Source organism: Lolium perenne, chromosome 7 (genome assembly GCF_019359855.2).
Source record: "Lolium perenne isolate Kyuss_39 chromosome 7, Kyuss_2.0, whole genome shotgun sequence".
NCBI classification, from domain to species: domain Eukaryota; kingdom Viridiplantae; phylum Streptophyta; class Magnoliopsida; order Poales; family Poaceae; genus Lolium; species Lolium perenne.
The window spans coordinates 301013492-301034148 of record NC_067250.2 but is presented as its reverse complement, the minus strand read 5'-3'; the positions used below and the strand labels follow the sequence as shown (position 1 = coordinate 301034148).

The following is a 20657-nucleotide window of genomic DNA, read 5'->3' as shown; positions in this document are numbered from 1 at the left end:
CATAAGTAATGTGTCCCAATATGAAATATATCAATGAATAACAGCAAATTATGATATAAAATAGTGATGCAAATTGGACGTATCAGCTGCAAACACCGTTCCCACGGCCCCAACACCTGCCATGGCCATATTGTACAATGCCTCTCTTGGATCTCCGGGAGGTGGCCTGGATGCGAGGATAAAGACTTGTGTCGCCATATACCCAGCTTTCGGTGTTTTAGGGATAATGTTCCCTCTCGTGTCTATCGACATAAAGGACATATCGAGGTTTTGAACCAAGTTCTCTCTATCAGCTTCAGGTATGTTTTGCAGCCTAGATCTCGCCCTGTTCCGAGCTTCTCTGTGGCTATCTCCCGAAGTTCCTGAATGTCGACTTAATTCTGCCCTTCGCCTGCTTGATGCGGAAGCTGCTTCCTGCCTTCTATGCAACTCGATTTTCTGCTTCTCGAGCTCCCGCCTGGTTCGTGCAAGCCTATATTGATATGCTTGTAATTCCTCGGGTATCGCCGTTACAGTCATTGGCTCTGTACCATTAATAGCTCTTGCGACTCGATCCCATACTTCCTGCGGAAATCGCACCATCTCTCGTGTTCCTGGTCCAATATATTTTGTTCCTAAACCTCTCGTGAGATCTGCAGGATCGACATATGGATTTCCCGCCTCGTCGAAATTCTCTGATGTCTCCTCTTGTGGGCGACTCGGATCTCCGATTGCATAGATCTGATGATATTTTGGATACTGAACCATGTTGGGTTTGGTGACACCATCATAGAGATTGGTGAAGACCTTGCCAATGGTAGTGGATCTGTCGATGAAGTTGAAGCTGTCGAAGCTATTCGAGTCATCGCTTATATCTGAGTCCGCAGATGACTCGAAGGACATGTCGCTGAAGATCTTGGCGAGCTTTTCGCTTGCCCTGGTACTGATGAAGCGTGGCGATGAAGTCTCCTCTTCGCCTGACTCGATTGACGATGTTGAGTTTGAAAAATCGGAATCGACCGCCGATAATCCCGACGAGATCGGAATTTCGAGACGATACGCTCCCTCTTTCTCGACGCGAAAGTGGAATCTTCCGAACGTCATCTCCATAGGCTCCTCCAGATACGCATATGCATCCAAACGGGAGGGCGGGTGAGGAACAAAATCGACATGACCAGTTTTGATCTGTTTACCTCGATCCATCGCGTTGCTTGCTGTTGACGAAGTCGGCGATCTTGAACGTGCCATCGAGATCAGATCCTTGACGCCTCTAATCCCCACGGACGGCGCCAATTGACAAGGGATTAACTTGTCAATGCCTACGGGTTGTAGACTAGGGTTTTAGCTAGAAGTAGAGGGCAAGTAGATCTCGAAGGTTTCAGCCGAAAAGTGCTCGACGATATGAAAACTAGGGTTTGTGAGACAATGAATCGATACTTTCTTTGTCCATCGGCTCCCCCTTATATAGGAGGTGGAGCCGAGGGATTCGTGATACACAAGTTACAGAGTCCTGGAGGGTTTCCAACTCATCCCGCAATATTACAAGTGTTCTCTCCTAATACAACTCTAGCTTTCCTTAACTAGCAACTTGGGCTTCCGATTCTTCTTACCCTTCGGGTCGTGGGCCTTCAGTAAACCCCGGGTACCATCTTCGGCAGGCCCATTGGGGATGCCTATGTCAGTACCTAATCATACATAAGTAATAGGACTTAGGCAGTATAAAGTTCTCATCGATCAAAGTATCACTTAGGAACAAATTCACCTGTTGTTTAAGTAGCTTCGCACGAGCTCGTGTCATTAGTCCAATCCTGACTTCATTGGACTTGAGCTTCACATCAGCATCGTCTTCATCTTGTAATGACGGAGGTAGTAGTGTAGTAGGGATGTCCTCATCAACATCGATTTCTTTCCATACTCCATCAATGTCTATTGTGTGCATTGTGAAGATCATGACAAGTTGACAACATAAATGGACCGTTAGACGATGAGAATTGGGCGGTTGTGATTATGCATGTGGAAATAGATTTTCATAAATGAATTTTAGTAAGGTTTTGCTTTATAGGACGATATAGTTAAGTGACTGCCACGTTCGCATTAAAATGAACTAGTTATAAATCTCATGTGAAAATAACCCTACTATAATTTTGGTCCTAAATAACCCTACTACAATTTTGGTACTAAATAACAAGTGATATGCATTGGCGATATCTTGTCAAATCACAAACTTGTGATACAAACCATAAAAGACCACAGTTTAATCCATCAGTTATACGTAATGTAAACAAAACATTTACAAATGATACACTAGCCATATGGTGACAAAGCACAAATTTTCGGGTTACGTAAATTTACAGCACAAATGATACACTAGCCATATGGTTACAAATGACCAAACATTGCCATAGTTTAATCCATCGGTTGATATGTAAATTTACCAGTAATGAAATTCATAGTCAGCCATTTGCAGAGCCCAGCAGGTGGCAATGATTTTGGGTCCTTTCTCTACCGTCACAAATCTAGGGCTGTCGGGGGGAAGACCCCAGGTATGGCAAAGGATTGGGAACAGTCGGCTCGAGGCCGGCTGGCCCGCGACAAAGGCCGGCTGAGGAGAAGCCGTCTGGAGCCGTGGCCGGCTGCCTTGCGAGTCGGCTGACTCTATGTCTACGCTGGTCTAGCCACATAGCCGTCTGCGCTGTGGCTGGCCGACTTCTACGTGCCATGTTCGGCTTGGTCTGCCTCTCCCTGACCGGGAACTGGAAAGGCGATCTGGGTGCAGAAGTCCACGCTGATCTCACCTCCCGTAAAGTAAGGGGCACTGTGGAGCAACAATGCCCCGTGCCTGAAAGGCTATCGTGGCCTAGGCTGCGCCGTACGGCTACAGGGCTACCGAATCGACAGGGACACCTCCTCCACGACGTCTGGCACGTCGTGTCGCCGCTGACTTCAGCAGCAAGGACAGACGGGCCACTACGACGCTGACGTTGGCGCCCCGGAAAGGAGCGGCAAAGCCGGAGCCGGCGGAGCCGACCAGTAGGTCATAGGGACTTCTATGTAAAGTGTCAGCGTCTATATAAGCTGGCCAACCCCTCCTACGCGCGGGGACGATCGATCACGACTCAGTTTTACACTTAGCACCGCTCGGGGAGAGAGACCTTCGTCTACCTCTAGCCTCCCCACGCAACCGGATACAGCTCAAGGAGCACCATTATACTGTGATATAGCTTATACACTCTAGAGCAGGAGTAGAGGTGTTACCTCCACAGGAGGACCTCGAACCTGGGTACGTCGCAGTGTCGCTCGTGCTCATACTCGCATCCGGATACCACCGTAGACCATATTAGGAACCACTCTCTTTAGCTACCCTATGGCATATGCCGTGACGATACCACGGCAAGGGCATTAGGCATCAGTACCATTTTTGTTTCCTTTTAGAAATCTCACTGCATTAAAAGAACAGGGTTCCCATGGGAGATCTTGCGCAAAATCCTTTTTCAGGTAATTACATTTATAATTAACCACGAGTAAGTTACATGTCGTACACCGAAAAATTCCGGCAGGTGACTGTAGAATTAGTTTACACCAAGAATCGAAAATATGAACATCTTACAACAACAAATTTCCAACCCTATAAAAGCTACGCGAACTTAGACTGGGACGGCTGCCTGTGGGGTTGGAGGAATCTGGTTCTCGACAGGGATCTCTGTGAACTCGGAAAGAATGGCCCGGAACTCGTCGCCGCTCAGTGTCTCCTTCTCGAGGAGCACCTCCACGATCTTGTCCATAGCCACACGGTTGTCCCTGATCTGTTGCAGAGCGATCTCGTAGGCCTGGTCTGACAACTGCTTAATGGCTGAATCGATGTCCAGTGCGAGCTTCTCAGACATGGAGTTTCTCGCCATCATTCTCATGATGACATCCCCGCTCTGCGCTCCATCCATCAGAGACCATGGACCGATGTCTGACATGCCGAATGTGACCACCATCTGAAGAAGCATCGTGATCAGTACAAACCGGTGGCAAAGGTCAATAGTTAAGGCAAAATGTTCAAAAATGCTGCAAATTCTAGCAGCATGTACAGCACATGAGTGTGCTGCATACTTTGTTCTTTGAATTCATTTAGTAGCCAGGCGCATCAGCATATAGGTCACAGCCATAAATAGTTCAGAAGGAGTTGCATTATTGTTGCTACGGTTTCTGCTGTTGTAAAAAGAGGAAAGTTCTACAGTATACCTGCTTCGCTAAGCCAGTAATCTGCTGCAAGTCACCAGCAGCTCCAGTGGTCACCTCAGAATCTCCAAAGATGATCTCCTCAGCAGCTCTACCACCAAGACCACCAACGATTCTGGCAAAGAGTTGCTGCCTAGAGATGAGCGTCGGGTCATCCATAGGAATGAACCAGGTGAGACCACGAGCTTGACCTCTTGGAACCAATGTAACCTTTTGGACGGGGTCATGGCCAGGCGTCAAAGTTCTGCAAAGAGTAAAATGGTCATATGAAACTTGTTCCTGGAAACTTGGCATGGAAGTAGTATAATGAACAATGGGCAGACAAAAGCCTAAAACCACAAGCATACAGTATCTTTTTCAGAAAAAAAATATGCATAAAGAGACTCCTACTACACCCAGCGAATGGGCAATGCATGCAAAAAGGAGGTTAGAGTCTTTGCTGCACAAAATGATCTGTAGTTTCCCCAACAATACCATTTAAGATCATATTAACACATCCATGCACCTTAGAACAGTATTTTAATGAACTAGAGGAAGTGCCAATTCATCCTAATCTAACCCAATCCCAATGAAATAGATCAGCACAGATGCAGATTATCTCTTACCCGCAAACTGCATGCCCAACTTCATGGTACGCAACAAGGCTTTTGCTCTTCCCATCTGTCATGACAGTTCCTTCCATGCCAGCCACTATTCTGTCGATTGAATCGTCAATCTCCTTCGAGGAAATTCCTGTCCTCCCACGTCGGCCTGCTAGTATGGCTGCTTCATTCAAAAGATTCGCTAAGTCTGCTCCACTGAACCCAGGTGTTCTCATTGCTATGACCTCAAGAGAAACATCGGTATCAAACTTCTTGTTGCTACCGTGCACCTTTAGAATCTCAGTCCTTCCACGTACATCAGGAACATCAACACTCACCTGTGGAAGAAGTTAGATTGTAATGTCAAGGAGGATCCTTAATATTTAGAAATAGGTAAATGCTCTAACTTTCAATATACTGAAAGATAACTGAAGAACTGAACTAAACGAATTTATGAAGGTAAACATGTAGCTGGAACACTTATGATGGTAAGAGTATGCAAATAAGGTTTAGAATGTGCAAATGGAATCGAGACAAATGTTAACCTTAAAAATAACCCGAAAGAAACTAACCTGTCTGTCAAAGCGTCCAGGTCTAAGTAAAGCAGAATCCAAGATGTCAGCCCTGTTGGTGGCAGCAACAACAATGATTCCAGTGTTCCCCTCAAAGCCATCCATCTCAGTCAACAGCTGATTGAGAGTCTGCTCCCTTTCATCATTCCCACCACCAATACCGGTTCCTCTCTGCCTTCCAACGGCATCAATTTCATCAACAAACACTATGCAAGGAGCATTCTCCTTGGCCTTCTTGAAAAGATCACGGACACGGGAGGCACCGACACCAACAAACATCTCCACAAACTCAGATCCCGATATCGAGAAAAACGGCACGCCAGCCTCCCCTGCGATCGCCTTGGCGAGCAAAGTCTTACCAGTTCCAGGAGGACCAACAAGCAGCACACCCTTAGGAATGCGGGCACCAACAGCGGTGAACCTCTCTGGCTTCTTCAAGAACTCAACGACTTCCATGAAGTCTTGCTTCGCCTCGTCAACACCAGCAACATCATCGAACGTAACACCGGTGTTGGGCTCCATCTGGAACTTGGCTTTGGACTGGCCAAAACCAAGGGGAAACCCAGGGCCATTAGGCCCACCCATGCCACCTGATCCTCTTCTCGACAGCAAGAACAGACCGCCGATGAGGATAAGCGGGAAGGCCAGGTTCCCAATAAGGTTGAACAGCAGGGAACCAGAGTCCTCCTGCTGGTTGTGCGCCGCAAAATCGATGTTCTTCTCCCTCAGCTTCTGGAGAAGCTCCTGGCTAAGACCGGGAAGCTGCACGCGAACCCTCTGCACGCGGTTGCCGAGCTCGGGAGAGATCGCCTCGACGATGGCGATCGTGCCGTTCTCGAACAGGTCGACCTTCTTCACCCTGTCCTTGTCGAGGTACTCGAGGAACCTCGAGTAGGACATCCTCGAGGAAGAAACGCCCTGGTCATCGGCGAGGGCCTTCTTGGCGCTCAGCAAGGCGGGCAGCCCGACGCCTCCGAGCGCGAGCTTCAGGAGCTTCCTCTTGGAGTCGCTTGGCTTGTGCTCCAGTGAAGCGGTCACGGACACTGGGCGCCCGCTTGAGGGGAGCGCCGCGAAGGGGAGCAGCCCTTTCGCGGCGAGGCTCATGGATGGCGCCATGTTTGGTCACTGTCGATAAGATGAATGGAGATTTAGTCAGGGTTGATCAGAGAAAGAGAGAATAATCGATGCGAAGCAAGATTTGCACACAGCCGTGTACTTGTCCTAAGTTGAGCGCGTTTTGTCGTCGTTTCATTTCAACTGAATCAACGAATTGTACCATACAACTCTTAAATTGTGTCATCAATTACAGGAAAATACAACTCTTATCATTTCGGACAACTCAGCAAACACCAGTCCTTGAAATGGTTCACGGCGACGGCATGGTCCACTACACAATCGTTTAGTTCAGCCTGAAGAAGAACTGGAAGCAAAGCATTCCATTCCTTCCTCGAACTGCAAGCAACTACTGTACAACTATCTATCCCCTGATACTGATAGTAGCCTGTACTTTTCCGATTACGCTACTGGTTGAGATGAAGAAGCTAACGATTTTCACTAAAGTCACATCTACAAAACATATAGATTACGACCATGCGGCACACGCGCTCTCCACTTGCCACACCGAATTTGTACCCCCAAATTCGCTCCAAGCAAACATCCAGACGAACACTAGACAGACACCCACTCCAAAACCACGGACATATAGAAGAAAAAGAAGCTAAAATCCGCAGGATACACAATCGGATAGGACTTAAGCAAGCAAGATTAGAAGCGGGAACAAGAACACAAATCACGGGAGCTGAGCTGAGACGCGGCACGCACCTGAGCGGATCGGGGTCTGGAGGGGCGGGGGGAGGACGTGAGGGGAGAGGAGCGAGGAGAGCGGAGTGTATAAGTAATGACGAGACGAGGAGCAGAGATTTTTGCTCCTCCGCGGCGGGCTGCTGTCCGTCCTCCGGTGCCGCGCGGTTGCGTGGGGATTTCGGGAGGGGGAAGACGTGGGTGGCTCTGCTCCCACAGCGTCGATAAGGAAGAGATGAGCCCACATAGACAGACTTAACACCGGATAGAAAACGACTACCTGATTCAAGTGAAAAATGGGCAAAAACTCAAAAAGGATTCGTGTTATTTTCTCGTGGACACTGGCGTCGGCCTCGTGGCTGGACTTGCGCTCACGCAAACAGCTTGGACCCCTGTCCTGTCCTGTACTCGTGTCGCCATGGTGAGAAACGAAACTGGACTCCCGGAGAAGTGCCAGTGGATGCTGTACAATCAGCTGCTCGTAAGATTTCAAAAACATTTTTATTTACCTAGACTTCAGACACGCTTTGTCCAGATGTAACATCAATAGTTCCTTGGTTCAGCAACCACACACAAGAGAAACACTGGCACCTGCCGACTAACAATTCAATTCCGCAGTTAGTTTTTTTTTTGTCAACTCACTGATGGAGTGACGGGCTCCAACTGCTCAACTCTTCTGTAACATTATGTCATTCTCTATCTGCGAGCAGTGCACTATCAACTTACAAGGCAAAACTCACTCTTCACCAAAAGAGACAAGAAAAACAAAGCGGACAGAGGCAAGGTCCGCAGGAGCAAATTGCTCAGAACGTTATACACTGGGATCCATATGCTTGTAAAGGACTATGGTTTGCAAAAACACTACAGGCATCAACCAGCACTGTTTCAGTGGTCTAATGGGATGCGCCGGATCTTGGAGACCAGATGGGCGGTGGGGAGGTCCAGCTGGCTCCCGCCGTCGGATTTGATCAGGCCGCGGACCTGGTCTCTTGGGGTCGAGATGCACGCGTGGAAGGTGGAGAGGAACGGAGGGATCGGCATTGAGAGCGCCGAGAGGACGTTGTTCAGGTACTCGATGTCCGCGGCGAGCTGCAACGCCCCTCGGTCCGTGATGTAGTGGATCCCACGCAGCTGCTCCATGAACAGAGCGGTGGCACCTTCAGCAACCTGAGACATAGAACAAAGATCAATAATAAAGAAAAAGTTGAAGGTTCAGTGTATTGTTTTGTTAAACTGCGTTGCGTGTATTAGCTAATCCACACTTCCTTTACATAATTTGCAGAATTAAGCACCAAAGCATGAACGAAGCTGTCAGCGGCATATTTGACTTGCAGGGTCTTGTTGAATATACTAAATCAAGATCATGTGACTTCAAATGTATCATTTACCTTGAATATCCACTCTGTGGCAAAGAACTGAGCCTCGTCGTTACCAGTCTCGCTGCCCGAGATGCCCTCAGCAAGTGGCTCCAGCTGCTGGGGTAAAGTGAGGAGATACTCCCCCACGCTGGTAACATATGCCTGTGGGTACGCACTGAAGCTTGGAAGAGGAAGACCACCCTGTTCCTCGACTGACGACCAGATTGGGAGGCGAGAAATCTCACTGAGACGCTGCCGGACTTTAGATATGAGCACATCATATACAAGCTCATTTACTTTGTCTGAGAAGGCCGCAACCCTTTGTGATGTGACAGGCAGAGCGTGGAACCTTGGATCTTTTGACTGTACAGCAGGAATTATTTTCTTTAAATGAACAGAGGATGAAGGCAAATAAAATAATATGTGCAAGAATTAAGCCAGATTTAGTTCTATGCTACAGTTGAATAACTTATAGCAATAATAATGTAATACAACAATAAAGGAAAGCCACAATTATACTCCATATGTTTGAGCTCATACCATTCAAGCGCATATAAACTTGCTGAAGAACAGAAACAATGCAGCAAAACATATCATCAAATGACCAAGAACAGAAATTTTGCCATGTGCTAAAACATAGGAATATGCTGACTAACTGCGACAAGAATATGCAATCTGGACCATCAGATAAAAAGTCAAAGAACTCAGGACTTCAAGTGCTACCTAAATAAGAGCAGGGTAGTTGAATTCAGTGATGACTGCAGAACTTGCATCATCGTGCAAGTTCAATCATTAGCGTATTCAGATCTACAGTTGCAATAAGAGAGACAATTGAAGACTCCTGTGTTGCAACCTTAAATGCAAGAAATTTAGAAGCTTGTAACTTGCCTGTTCTAGAACGGCGAAGAGTTTCTTAGACTTGTCTGGTAGATTAGTGAGACGAATGGTTGCAATATCAAGTGCTGCCCTCCCACCCAGGGGTACTCCCGAATTCTCATCAGCAGCCCCTGAGGGTGATTTATCCATGCTAGAACCAAATCCAGAAACAGAGAAGTTTGTTCCAATCCTCGCAAGAGTAGCCCTTAAAGAAGCTTCAAAAACTGAGGTTCTGCTAGTTAAGCAATCAGCAACTGTAAGAACCTGCAAAGCACCCTGGACAATAGACCATTCTTCCTCTTCAGAAACATCCACCGGTCGTGGTGCTTCCTTTTTCTCCAATCCTGAATCTCTTTTTGAGGAATCACTATGTGCGGTATTATCCAGCCCACATACTGTTCTCAGGGACTTTAAAGTTTCTTGTAGATTAGATATGTACTGCAGCATGGTGTCGTCAAGAGCCAGTACCAATTCATCTGCCTCTGATCCGCCAGTGAGACTAATGCATCTCTCAACAGCTGCTTCAAGAAGTACTATCATTTGTGGGATGGATTCCTCCATTCTACGGACAGTTTCACTTAGCTCTATACCCTGTGCACCTACACCACGGGAGATAGCCCCACGGATATCTATGCCTGTCATCGCAGCAGCAAGTACAGCACGCTCCATCTGCCCGTACCTAATGACATGAAAATGGTATGCAGAAAGCGTTATACATCAAAAGCAACAAGTTGTCATAAATACAGGTGCTGACAAGATGCACATAACTTTATTTTCCCTCTCCGTCTTTATTTGATAAAACAACTCAAGCGCTTACCTCACTTTGAAGGTTTCATATGGGGTATAAATAGCTTTTAATGTATTCAGCACAACTCCAAGATCTGATTCTGAAAATAAGTGCTGAATGTTCCTAGCAAAAGTGCCAGTCATGTTGTGCAATTCGATTAGTGCGACAAGATGTTTATTCTGCAACTTGGTGCTTTTTGGTAGGTCACCAGATATAACATCCAGTACACCTGGAGATAGAGAAGATAAATCAATTATCTAAGGAACAAAAATAATACTATGACAAATAAGAAAAAGACTACTGACTTATCAAATAAACAAACAAATATGCAACACATACCTTTTCCAACAGATCTGGTTTCAGGAACAGCATCTCCAGTTGCTACATTAACACGAGAGACAAAACTTGAATTCAACTCACTCATGGTCTCAACAAGTACTTTTGGGACTAGTGATCTGTATTCTTCAGGGAAAGCAGTCGAGCACCTGTGAGTATTAGCATTTTAGAAGACTCGGTTTAAAGACAGAGTTCAGTGGTGCAAGCATTTTTTTTGTGGCCCAGCTTTGTTCAACTAATGTACAAGCACAAGTATTTGTGAACTAAGAACAAAAAAAAAAAGCAGGATCCCGTTGACATACCACTTCCACTCTTGTTCAAGGTAAAGTAGTGTCTCATCATAGAAACTTGGCAGCCAGCTCGAGAATGGGGTACTAGAGATTTCACCACCACGCTTTTCCATCTCTATCCTGTTGGCTCTTTGCTTTAGGTCAAAATCTTCCCAAAGTTTCTTCAGAGGCTTGACATGGATCTTAGTGTATTGCACCTCCAGTGACTTAAACCTCCCAATACGCGTCAATATACCACGAAGATCTTGTACAGCATCAACCTTTCCACCAAAATTGCACAGGGACAGGTTCAAAATAAAATAAAGATGTTTCATGCAGTGCTAACATAAATGAGCTAATTTGCGGAATAGAAACCTTGCGGTTAGAAAGGGCATCCAACAAACGGGGCTGAACCATTTCATCCAGCCTTTCTTCCAATACTTCAAGTTGCTTTCTCACGTTAGCAAACTCTGCAACCTGAAAGCAACACTTACTAAGCTAAATGAATAGGTACTGTAATATGCTTGATTAGGCAGAGACAGGGGAGAGTACAGTACCTCCCCAACTGCTGACAAGCAATGTCTCATGGTTGCCAGGGTTTCTGCAGCTTTTGGAAGATCACCACTCGAAAACACATCCTCAACACTTTGGCTCAACTGAGCTAGTCCAGCTGCATCCTGTCATTCCATCCAACACTCTTATTATAATATCAGAACTCACCACTGAGTAAAACAGGTACTCCAGTGGCATGTGACATGCATGGTCCAAATATACCATTATAACATACCTGCAATGTCGTGTATGCAGCTTCCATGCGTTGTTTCACTGTATCAATTCGTGCTAGCGCAGTTATTGACTCAGCAGATGAGCCCTCAGCCTAGTTTGAGAAATCATCATAACTACTTGGTTAACAACCATATTTCTGAAATGAAGCTGCAACTGCGTATCAAATTTGTTTATGATACATGCACATTTGACGTAATTCTGTTGACATATACTTCTCAACGCTGCCATTAGAAATTACTGAATCAATAATATCAAATTAATTTAGCATGAACTAAATCCAATTGTATTCAACATGAGGCCAAATAAAACGTTGTTGTGGTCATAGAGAGAGATAGATGGATGCATTACAGTCAGAAGTATACACTGCATAGGTGAGTCCACGTTAGGTCATGGAGAAGTTTGACAAAAATCAGCAATCATCTAAGATATTAATCATTCAATTTTGTCTTCAGGTGTGAAAAAATTGTACTTTATTTTTTCTCTATGCTAGACCTTAATGTTTTAAGATAAGAAATATTTTGCCAATTTGAAGCTTCAATTGTGGATTTGGCACTATTTTGTGTACTTTTATCTTCTAACACTACGTTATGAACATACCACATCAACAAAATGGTGTGTATAAGGCGAAGACCACACGGTTGCAAAGATAAAACTGGCTTGACTTGATACAGAATTTGAGATCTAGATCCGACTGTACAAATGGTGCGGATAGCGGAGACCGAATTATCAGCATAACCAAATCATATAACACTATCATGCTCAAAGTGAACCATAGCTAAATCATTCCCAAACCGAATCACAGCATGTGAATTAGCGCATCCGCATGGATGAACTACTCCCTAAACCACTCCAAATTCATCTCGACTTCGCGACAGTACATGCGGTGGCGACGCGTGAGATCCAGATCCGACTAGGAACAGCAGCGAGGGGTAGGGAATGGCGGTCAGGCGGGCACCTACCTGGGAGAGGGACTGGAGGACGGACGCGACGTGGGCGCGCAGCGCGACGGCGTCCTCGCGGAGCCTGAGCGCGTCGCGGCACGCGAGCGGGACGCGGCGGAGCGCGTCGGCGCTGTCCCGCTCGAGCGCGGCCCCGGCGTCGTCGGCGGCGGCGCGGAGCCGCTCCTCGGCGTCGGCGAGGAAGCGGTCGAGCGGCTCCGACGGGTGCCGCGCGTCCAGCGCCGCGTTGATCCACCGCTTCGGGTCGAACCCCTCCGCCCCGAACTCCGACGCGTCCACCACCACCATTCTCGGCGCCGCGCACCGAGCCGCGCGGGTCTCCCGCTGGGCCGCTAGGACGGCCGCTCCGCCTTCCTCCCCGGCGCGCGGTGGCTCGTCGGCGATTTGAACGGGATTCGTGCTCCGGGAGTTTGCTGCTGCTCGGCTCCGCGCGCCCTCACTTGTCACCGAAGTAACGACCACGATGGCACGGGGACATTTCACTTGCGTTTTCTCATGGGGAAAACGGATTCCTTGGGCGTCTTGTGCACAATTCGCAGGCAGAGTCGTGCAGTCCGTTTTCCCTCAGGGAAAGCAGAAATTAAAAACGATAAGACATGTCCAATATTTGTTTTTTCTCTTTATATGATGCAAAATTATCTCATGCTCAATTCATGAATTTCAATTTTAAATTCATCCCATCTAACTTTCTAAGAGGTCCATTTTGTCGCGCCACCAATATTTTTAGGATGAACCGGTGTCATGGCCCACCTACTAGTGGCACTGAGCCTTTACTAGTGGTGTGGCAACATAAAGGAAGCCACCAAGATAATATGATCTACAGGCTATTTTCTACCAGTGTTAAATGCCGCTATAATATGGAGTTTGAAATGCTATCCTTCACATTGAATTGAACTAGACCAACTTTGTCTCGGTGAAAGATTGGTGGCTCTCCACTGTCAACGCCTACGACACTAGGCGAACGGCCATGGCGTCCCTCCTTGTGTTGGTATCTTGAGAAATTTGAAATTAATGGAATAAGGGTTTTTGGCAATGTGCACTCCATACTGACCGATGTTTCCAGGATGATCAAATCCGAGGCCACCATCTGGTGCAAAATAATTGTAAACCTCAACAGCTATATTAGAAATCGATAAGCCTCGCAACCCTTTTCCGCCTTGTTATTTTACAGTTGTAACACCTTGTTATGTTTGCCTTCTTGGCTTGTTCTTGCAAACTCTTGAGGCAAAGCTTTTACCTCCGTTTAGAAAAACAAAGAAACATCCACACATCACTGTTCAAACAGCAAGTTCAGAGGTAGAGAGCGAGTTGCAGATTTCACGGTGCACCAGCGGTGAACAGAAGGAAATCAAAACAACAAACGACAGGGACACTGAACTGTATAAACCGGTGAACTTCAAAATGACCACGCCTCAGGTGAAATTTCAACAAGATATGGCCAATAATGTTAAGGCAGATCCACATTTCAGAACTCGCATTGCATAAGGTGCATTACATTACAGTGAATTGTACACCCGGCTGGATTATCCAGCTTATTATTGCCGAAACAACTCACCAGTATCTTAAGCATTACACGATAATACATATTTACATCAACGCACACATATCGATGTATACACAAAAACCATCTTGAGCTATTATGCCCCACCCTAGGGAAAAGAATTGCTTGGAGCACACAAAACTGGCTACCTACACCAACTTGATGAGCAAAACTAGCCTAGGGTTAGAGCATATCACTGCAAGCTATACAAATGTCACTGAAACAACACACCAAACATCCATAGAAGTCCCAGACCAGCCGTCTGTGAGTCCATTACAAGGAGAGCACAGGTGTCTTGCGAAACGAACAACTGAAGCTTCTATGGCGAGCAGGCTGATGCTCACTCACTTGTTACCCTGAAAATGTGAAGGCTCTTTGTTGAGATGCAGTATATAATATGTCACAACACATATATATGTAGAGGGACTGAAGTGTTACATGGATGGCAGATGGTGACTCTGAGATCCAAGACTTCCCATGCTTCCGGACTTGGTATCGTCTTCATCACAACCATACGACGAGAGCAAATTCCGCTACAATCAGAGGTGAATGAATCAATCAGATTTTCAGAACAGCACATCAGAACAAATCCATCGATGGTTCGATTTTCAAAGTGTATCAACATGTGGTGTATAACGAGGGTATCGTTGGAGACCAAAAAAAGTAACATGTTTTCAGAGTTATCTAGTAATATATGTTCTGTGTATTGCTTAAATGATCATACAGTATTACAAAATTATGGCAATCAATCATCACTCATCAATGTGGTCCGACCCCTCCCCGGACCCCACGCAAAGCAGGAGCTTCATGCACCGGGCTGCCCAATCATCACTCATCAATGAAATGCTAGAGAACAGATGGACGTTCTTCAGCACAAGTTAATAGTTCACAAGTTAATAGTCTACAGTCTAATGAATTACCTAGTTAATTAACATTTTTGAAAAAATTATCTACTACAAACATGGAACAAAATTTCAGCTAAAGAAACATGGAACACTGGCTAGAAGACCATTTCAATTATTTCTGTGAAGTGCAGAAATAGAATACCAAAGAGTTACACGGTAACAAGATGGTGATATTAATATCTGAAAACACTATTATCACCGGAATCACTGAGCTGACTAAAAGGAATGGCAAACCATAATTACAGTACTGTAGAAGCATTTGAACACACCATAAGATGCTGAAAGAGAAGACAAAGCTTACATGGGCCTCAAAGTCTGGGCTAGTCAAGTTCATCGATAGATTTCTCATCAGCAGCAGTACCTGCAGATTAGTCCACTCAACAGATCAATATTTATCACCAGTGAAACAACAAAGTTAGTGCAAACAAATACAATAATCATATTCATAGTGATGAGATACATGAATGGGTAACAATGAAATGCAGTAAACGTGAAACTAAACCAAAAGGGAAGAAATGACTCAGGAGTCAGGACTCAGGACAGTGTAAAAAATAAGGCAAGGAGAACAGAGGTCAAACACAAATGCATGCAGTCAAAAAACAATATTGTGTATCTGGATGATTTTATCAACTGGTTTTTTATCAACGAAATTGGGTTGATATTTCTTAAATCTGCAAGAGCACTGTGAAATGTTAGAACCATGACACTTATCTAACATCATCACTGCAAGATTTTGTGAACTCTAGAACATTGTAAGTGATATTTTATGTTCAAACCATGCTCTCAAAGAGAGTTGCAAAGTTCACAACAGCACCTCAACATTGCACTCTATTTACTATCATTATCATATATAATCAAAAGGCATGACTACTGACTCTTCTTTGAGTCAACAACTGTTTCATACACAATAACGAAAGTAGCAAAAGGAGACTGTAATAAGACATAAGAGGCATAGAGAAGATAGTGCCATTTAAATAGGAAGGCATATAATTGTGAAATGGCAAAGCTTTTTAAAAGTAGACACTCCAGAAGACATACCGTTTCCACATCAATTGGATCCATCGCCTTTAACCTCTGCAAATGTCCACTCTTATCTGGATCGAATACGCTTCCAAGGAAGTTGTATACTTGTGCAAAATCTGGCATAGCTGGGTGTGTAACCACGGAGCAACAAAAGTAAGGATACAGTGATAGAAGCCGACTCTAGTTTCCCAACGATATCTCTACTACAGGGGATATTTATCATTGCATTAAAGTACTCCCTCCGATCCCAAAAAAGTGTCCCATGGCTATTATAATTTCGTTTTACAATTAAGCCCTTCCGAAATCACAAAAACCTGTTCCTCATGAAAGTCGTTCCTCCACGCACGCTAGCTTCCACGTTCTGGCCGGTTCGATCTACTCCAGCTCGCTGCCGCCGGATCTGGTCCAGCTCGATTCTGGCCGGATCGGTCAAACAGAAGTGCTAGCTCCTCCTCCGGCCAGTTCCCACGCCACCTCCTCCAGCCAAGACGAGATGTGGTCGGGATCTGGCTAACCGTGGAGAGGCGAGCGAGCTCGACATGGATGGTATCGGGAACTCGAGCGCCGGATTAAGCTGCTGCTTCGGCTCCCTGCCGGCACGTACGGGTCCGCCACGGCGAGGAAGGCGCAGCTGCGGGGGGAGCGAAGATGCAGCCTCACGGCCACTGGATCCAGCGTGTCCGGTCTCACAGCAATCGGATCCAACCTCGCCGACGCCGGATCTGGTGATTTGTCATCGGGTTGGACCATGAAGTCAGCCGCTTCGCGGTGTGGAGCTCGGCGAGCCGAAGCCCGAAGGTGGAGGAGAGCAGAGAGGGAGAGCAAGAGCGGAGGGTGGTGGGGCGAATGCGGGGAGCGGGTGCGGGTTACGACGAGAGCTGAGGTTGGATTGCGGGATGACGACAGAATAAATTTAAGGGCCTGTTTTGCAAAATGAACCGACCGACATTTTTTTCGGATCGGAGGGAGTATCATATATGTTGAGAACTAAGCTGATGGCCTAGATAACTGTTGCCAGGATGGATTTGCATAGTGTACGCTGCATAATTGAAAACTCACCACGGAGTGGAGGAGGCGCATTTTCTTGTTCAACTGCTTCAGAAGTTGGCCAGGTCCCAGATTGGCTCTCTATGCTACTAGAGCAGTTATTTGTTGCAGCAGCACCTGGACATATCAAAATTGCAGACCTTAGCATTTCCTCCACGAGCCATTAGTATTCAATCAAGAAAATGACAATAGTACATAACAGACCTTGCGTATGACTTCCACTCAAAGGTTGAACAAGAGCATTGTCCCAGGAAGGTGCCACAGCATTTGCATTGTTGTTTGGAACAACCATAGATGCATCCATAGACATAACAGCATCCTGATCCTGATGATGATGAGGAGGAGGAGGAGGTAGTTGTTGTGACACAGCAGCTTGCGATGCTGCAGGGGTTACATAAATTTTAGTCTTCTCAAAAACAAAAAGTTACGCTTGAGATGCAAATGGCAAGTACCACCTTTAGAGGCTTTCTGTGGATATGGGTGGGCCGCCTTACGCTTCGGCCGGGGTGGGGGCAAATGCTCCCCTGTACCATTCTTCTGAACCTTTAAGAAGTACTTCTGCGCATGACTCCTTATCTGCAACAGGGAATGCGCAGTATGTCAAGAGGATTTAGCTCAATGATATTATTAAATATTCTACTTCGTATTATAGTAAGTTTGTCATCTAGTACTCAACACTTCAAATAGAACTCAACTCGTTTCACTTAAAGGTGTGTGTTGCACTGAAGGGCATAACTAGAAGTCTAAAACATTCAATATTGATCAAATTGTGCAGTAAACATTTGGAACGGCAGGTAAAAGGAAATACTATGATAGCTACTACAAACTATACCTGTATCACAGTTTTTGAGCCAACAAATGCTTCTATCTTTTTCCAATCACGATCAAACCTATAGCAGAAAAAAAGGGAGAGGCAGAATTTTAAGTTAGTTATATGCTCGCTCACTTCTATAACTAACAGGACTAAACAGACAAAAAAGAAGAGGCCATTTTGAGTTAGTCATATGCTCGCTTACTCCTATAACTAACGGGACATAAACTACTGCAGCTGAATCCAGGTTTTTCTGCTGTTTCCAGCTGCGCAGATACAGCATCTACTCCAAACAAACCCAAAAGTAGCTAAAATATGGCAGTGCGAGTAAATAATCAAGCACCCGCATCCCATAACCCTGGGTTGGGGTGACAACAATTGGACATTAATCACATCCATCTCAAATCCCTTGAAACAACAAGCAGCCAATGGAGCACGCATATATCAGACTAAACGGCGCACCTACTGCTTCCCCTTACCTAGCTCCAACATTGTTACCACATTTCAGCCTGAAAGTGAATCTAAACCCAAGACCCTGTGAACTACCCAAAACGCTAGTCATGGATGGAAGTGCCGGGGCAAGTTTAACGAAAAATCCCACCATTCAATTCGGCCAATAAGCCAGCCAAACCAGCAATCGAATCGCTCCACTGGAGAAAAAAAGTTTCAAGATGGTAGAAAAAGGGAGAGGCAGATTTTAAGTTAGTTATATGCTCACTCACTCCTATAACTAACAGGGCTAAAGACAGCTAGTAACAGAAAAAAAGAAGGAAGAGACTATTCTAAGTTAGTTATATGCTCACTCACTCCTATAACTAACGGGACTAAAGACAGCTAACAGCAAAAAAGAAGGAAGAGACCATTCTAAGTTAGTTATACGCTCGCAAACTCCTATAACTAACGGGACTAAAGACAGCTAACAGCAAAAAAGAAGGAAGAAACCATTCTAAGTTAGTTATATGCTCGCTCACTCCTATTACTAACAGGACTAAAGACAGCTAAGAGCAACAAAGAAGGAAGAGACCATTCTAAGTTAGTTATATGCTCGCTCACTCCTATTACTAACCGGACTAAAGACAGCTACCAGAAAAAAAGAAGGAAGAGGCCATTCTAAGCAACAGGACTAAACACAAACTATTGAAGCTGAACCCCTTAATCAGATAGATACAGTATTCCTGCTCTTGGTAGCTGTAGACATACATCATCTACTCTAAACAGACGGAGAAGTAGCTAAAATCATTATGCCATAACGTGGGGTCACAGTAAATAACCAAGCGCCCGCATCCCGTAATCCCGGGTTTACAGCAATTGGGCATTGATCAGATCTGAAATCCGTTGAAACCGCAAGCAAGGCAATGGAGCGCGCATATGGCAGACTGAACGGCGCACCTGCTGCTGCTTCCCCTTGCCTAGCTGCGTCATTCTTCCTACCACATTTCAGCCAGGAAATGAATGTAAACCCACGATTTTGTGAAGTACCCAAAATGATGGAAGTGCCCGGGGCAAGTTCAACGGGTTGTGCGAAAATCCCGCCGTTCGATTCGGCCAACTAGCAAGCCGTGCCAGCAATCGAATCGCAAGTTTGGAGATACTGGTAAAAATTCGACCTTGAGCTGAGCAGATGCACGGACCGAATAAATCCCCACGGCCGACACACACGAGACGCGCGGAGAAACGTAACCGCCGAATCCCAATCCGACGGAAGACCAGCGGACTCACTGAACGCTGAGCAAGAGTAGAGGGAAGATTTGGGGAACTCACAGCTGCAGCGCCTCGAGGAACTTGTCGTGCTCGGGCTCCGTCCAGCTCTCCCTGGACTTGGTGATGGTGTATGGCTTCCTCACCTTGGTGGCCTCCGCCGCCGCCGACGCGGTCGGCACGGCCATCGGCGCCGCCAGCTGCTCCTGCTTCTGCTTCTTCCCTCCCCCTCCGCCCCCGTCCCCGCCGCCGCCCCCGACGGACACCGCGGCCGCGGCCTCGAGCGGGTTGGGAGCGGTGCTCATCGACACCATCCGCCGGCGGGCCGCGAATCCGAGTCGGAGCTGCGGGTAGGAGTAGCTAGGGTTTCCGCGCGCGACGAGATGCGGCTGCTGGTGGTGGTGGTGGGGAGATGGAATGGAATGGGTGGGGTCTGGAGCGGGACGGGTCACACTTTGCTGGTGTGGTGTGGCGCGCGTGTCAGAGAGAAATGGGCCTGGATAGTACGATGCGATGCGGGTCGACGGCTGCCTCTGTACGCTTCGGGGTTGTTCGGCTGCGGTCCGTAGGGTGGCCCGTGGCCACAAGCGTGTCCTGGTCGGTCGGCTCGCGTTCCCCGATGCTACACGTGTACCGGTGGCGTGCGGCCGCGGCGCCGGGAATGGTCCGCCTCCGAAAGTCTCTTGGGAGCCTCTTCGTTTCCGTCTGCGCGCGGTGGCCAGCCGTAAGAGCATCTCCAGCGGCGCGATGCATCCGAAATGTCCGTGGGCGTCCGTTTGTGTCGCCTGGCGGACGGGGAAATGGTCATGTGTCCGTTTGCGTTCGGGGTTGGCTCCAGCGGGACGACGTATTTTCGGGCGTAGGCCAGAATTCAACAAAGATGAAATACCGTCGACGTTGCACGAAAATACAGCCGCAAATTGAGGGCTGAAACAAGTTCATCACACTTTGCAGCTCGTACGGCGCAAAGTGGAGCAAAAGGGGCACAACAAGGTCTGAACAGCAATTAAAAAAAGTCCAAAAGGAGGCCAAGGTGTTGGGCGCATGGCGCCGGCGATCAGGCGTATCGCGCGCGGATTTCGGCGCGCCTCTTCATGAACCAT

The 20657-nt window shown here is 46.7% G+C and overlaps 3 protein-coding genes across 3 annotated transcripts; all 3 read right to left on the bottom strand.

Annotated features, from left to right (window-relative positions):
- Positions 1–3453: 3453 nt before the first annotated feature.
- LOC127312010 (ATP-dependent zinc metalloprotease FTSH 2, chloroplastic) lies at positions 3454–7372 on the bottom strand. The gene is made up of 5 exons (XM_051342489.2): positions 7181–7372; positions 5360–6484; positions 4812–5125; positions 4210–4450; positions 3454–3962 (listed from the first exon to the last, which is right to left on the bottom strand). The coding sequence occupies exons 2-5, from the start codon at positions 6473–6475 to the stop codon at positions 3624–3626; spliced, it is 2010 nt and encodes a 669-aa protein (XP_051198449.1). The 5' UTR covers positions 6476–6484; positions 7181–7372; the 3' UTR covers positions 3454–3623.
- Positions 7373–7758: 386 nt separating this feature from the next.
- Positions 7759–12968, bottom strand: LOC127312009 (conserved oligomeric Golgi complex subunit 7). Its single transcript, XM_051342487.2, has 10 exons — positions 12531–12968; positions 11573–11662; positions 11343–11462; positions 11161–11262; positions 10819–11066; positions 10520–10665; positions 10211–10409; positions 9406–10072; positions 8548–8880; positions 7759–8326 (listed from the first exon to the last, which is right to left on the bottom strand). The coding sequence occupies exons 1-10, from the start codon at positions 12816–12818 to the stop codon at positions 8045–8047; spliced, it is 2475 nt and encodes an 824-aa protein (XP_051198447.1). The 5' UTR covers positions 12819–12968; the 3' UTR covers positions 7759–8044.
- Positions 12969–13977: 1009 nt separating this feature from the next.
- On the bottom strand, positions 13978–19947 carry LOC127312011 (protein REVEILLE 8). Its single transcript, XM_051342490.2, has 9 exons — positions 19618–19947; positions 17878–17935; positions 17501–17621; positions 17250–17426; positions 17058–17162; positions 16014–16123; positions 15277–15336; positions 14509–14603; positions 13978–14426 (listed from the first exon to the last, which is right to left on the bottom strand). The coding sequence occupies exons 1-9, from the start codon at positions 19866–19868 to the stop codon at positions 14411–14413; spliced, it is 993 nt and encodes a 330-aa protein (XP_051198450.1). The 5' UTR covers positions 19869–19947; the 3' UTR covers positions 13978–14410.
- Positions 19948–20657: the final 710 nt, after the last annotated feature.

Excerpts from the sequence above, each read along its gene's own strand:
- LOC127312010 (XM_051342489.2), bottom strand. The coding sequence starts at position 6,475 with ATGGCGCCATCCATGAGCCTCGCCGCGAAAGGGCTGCTCCCCTTCGCG. Across the intron at positions 4,451-4,811 it reads GTTGGGCATGCAGTTTGCGG|AACTTTGACGCCTGGCCATG; the intron begins GTAAGAGATAAT and ends TACTCTTTGCAG. Across the intron at positions 3,963-4,209 it reads TTACTGGCTTAGCGAAGCAG|ATGGTGGTCACATTCGGCAT; the intron begins GTATACTGTAGA and ends ATGCTTCTTCAG.
- LOC127312009 (XM_051342487.2), bottom strand. The coding sequence starts at position 12,818 with ATGGTGGTGGTGGACGCGTCGGAGTTCGGGGCGGAGGGGTTCGACCCG. Across the intron at positions 11,463-11,572 it reads CTGCATACACGACATTGCAG|GATGCAGCTGGACTAGCTCA; the intron begins GTATGTTATAAT and ends ATGGAATGACAG. Across the intron at positions 10,410-10,519 it reads AACCAGATCTGTTGGAAAAG|GTGTACTGGATGTTATATCT; the intron begins GTATGTGTTGCA and ends CTCTATCTCCAG.
- LOC127312011 (XM_051342490.2), bottom strand. The coding sequence starts at position 19,868 with ATGGTGTCGATGAGCACCGCTCCCAACCCGCTCGAGGCCGCGGCCGCG. Across the intron at positions 17,936-19,617 it reads TTCCTCGAGGCGCTGCAGCT|GTTTGATCGTGATTGGAAAA; the intron begins GTGAGTTCCCCA and ends TTTCTGCTATAG. Across the intron at positions 16,124-17,057 it reads TGCGCCTCCTCCACTCCGTG|CTATGCCAGATTTTGCACAA; the intron begins GTGAGTTTTCAA and ends TTACACACCCAG.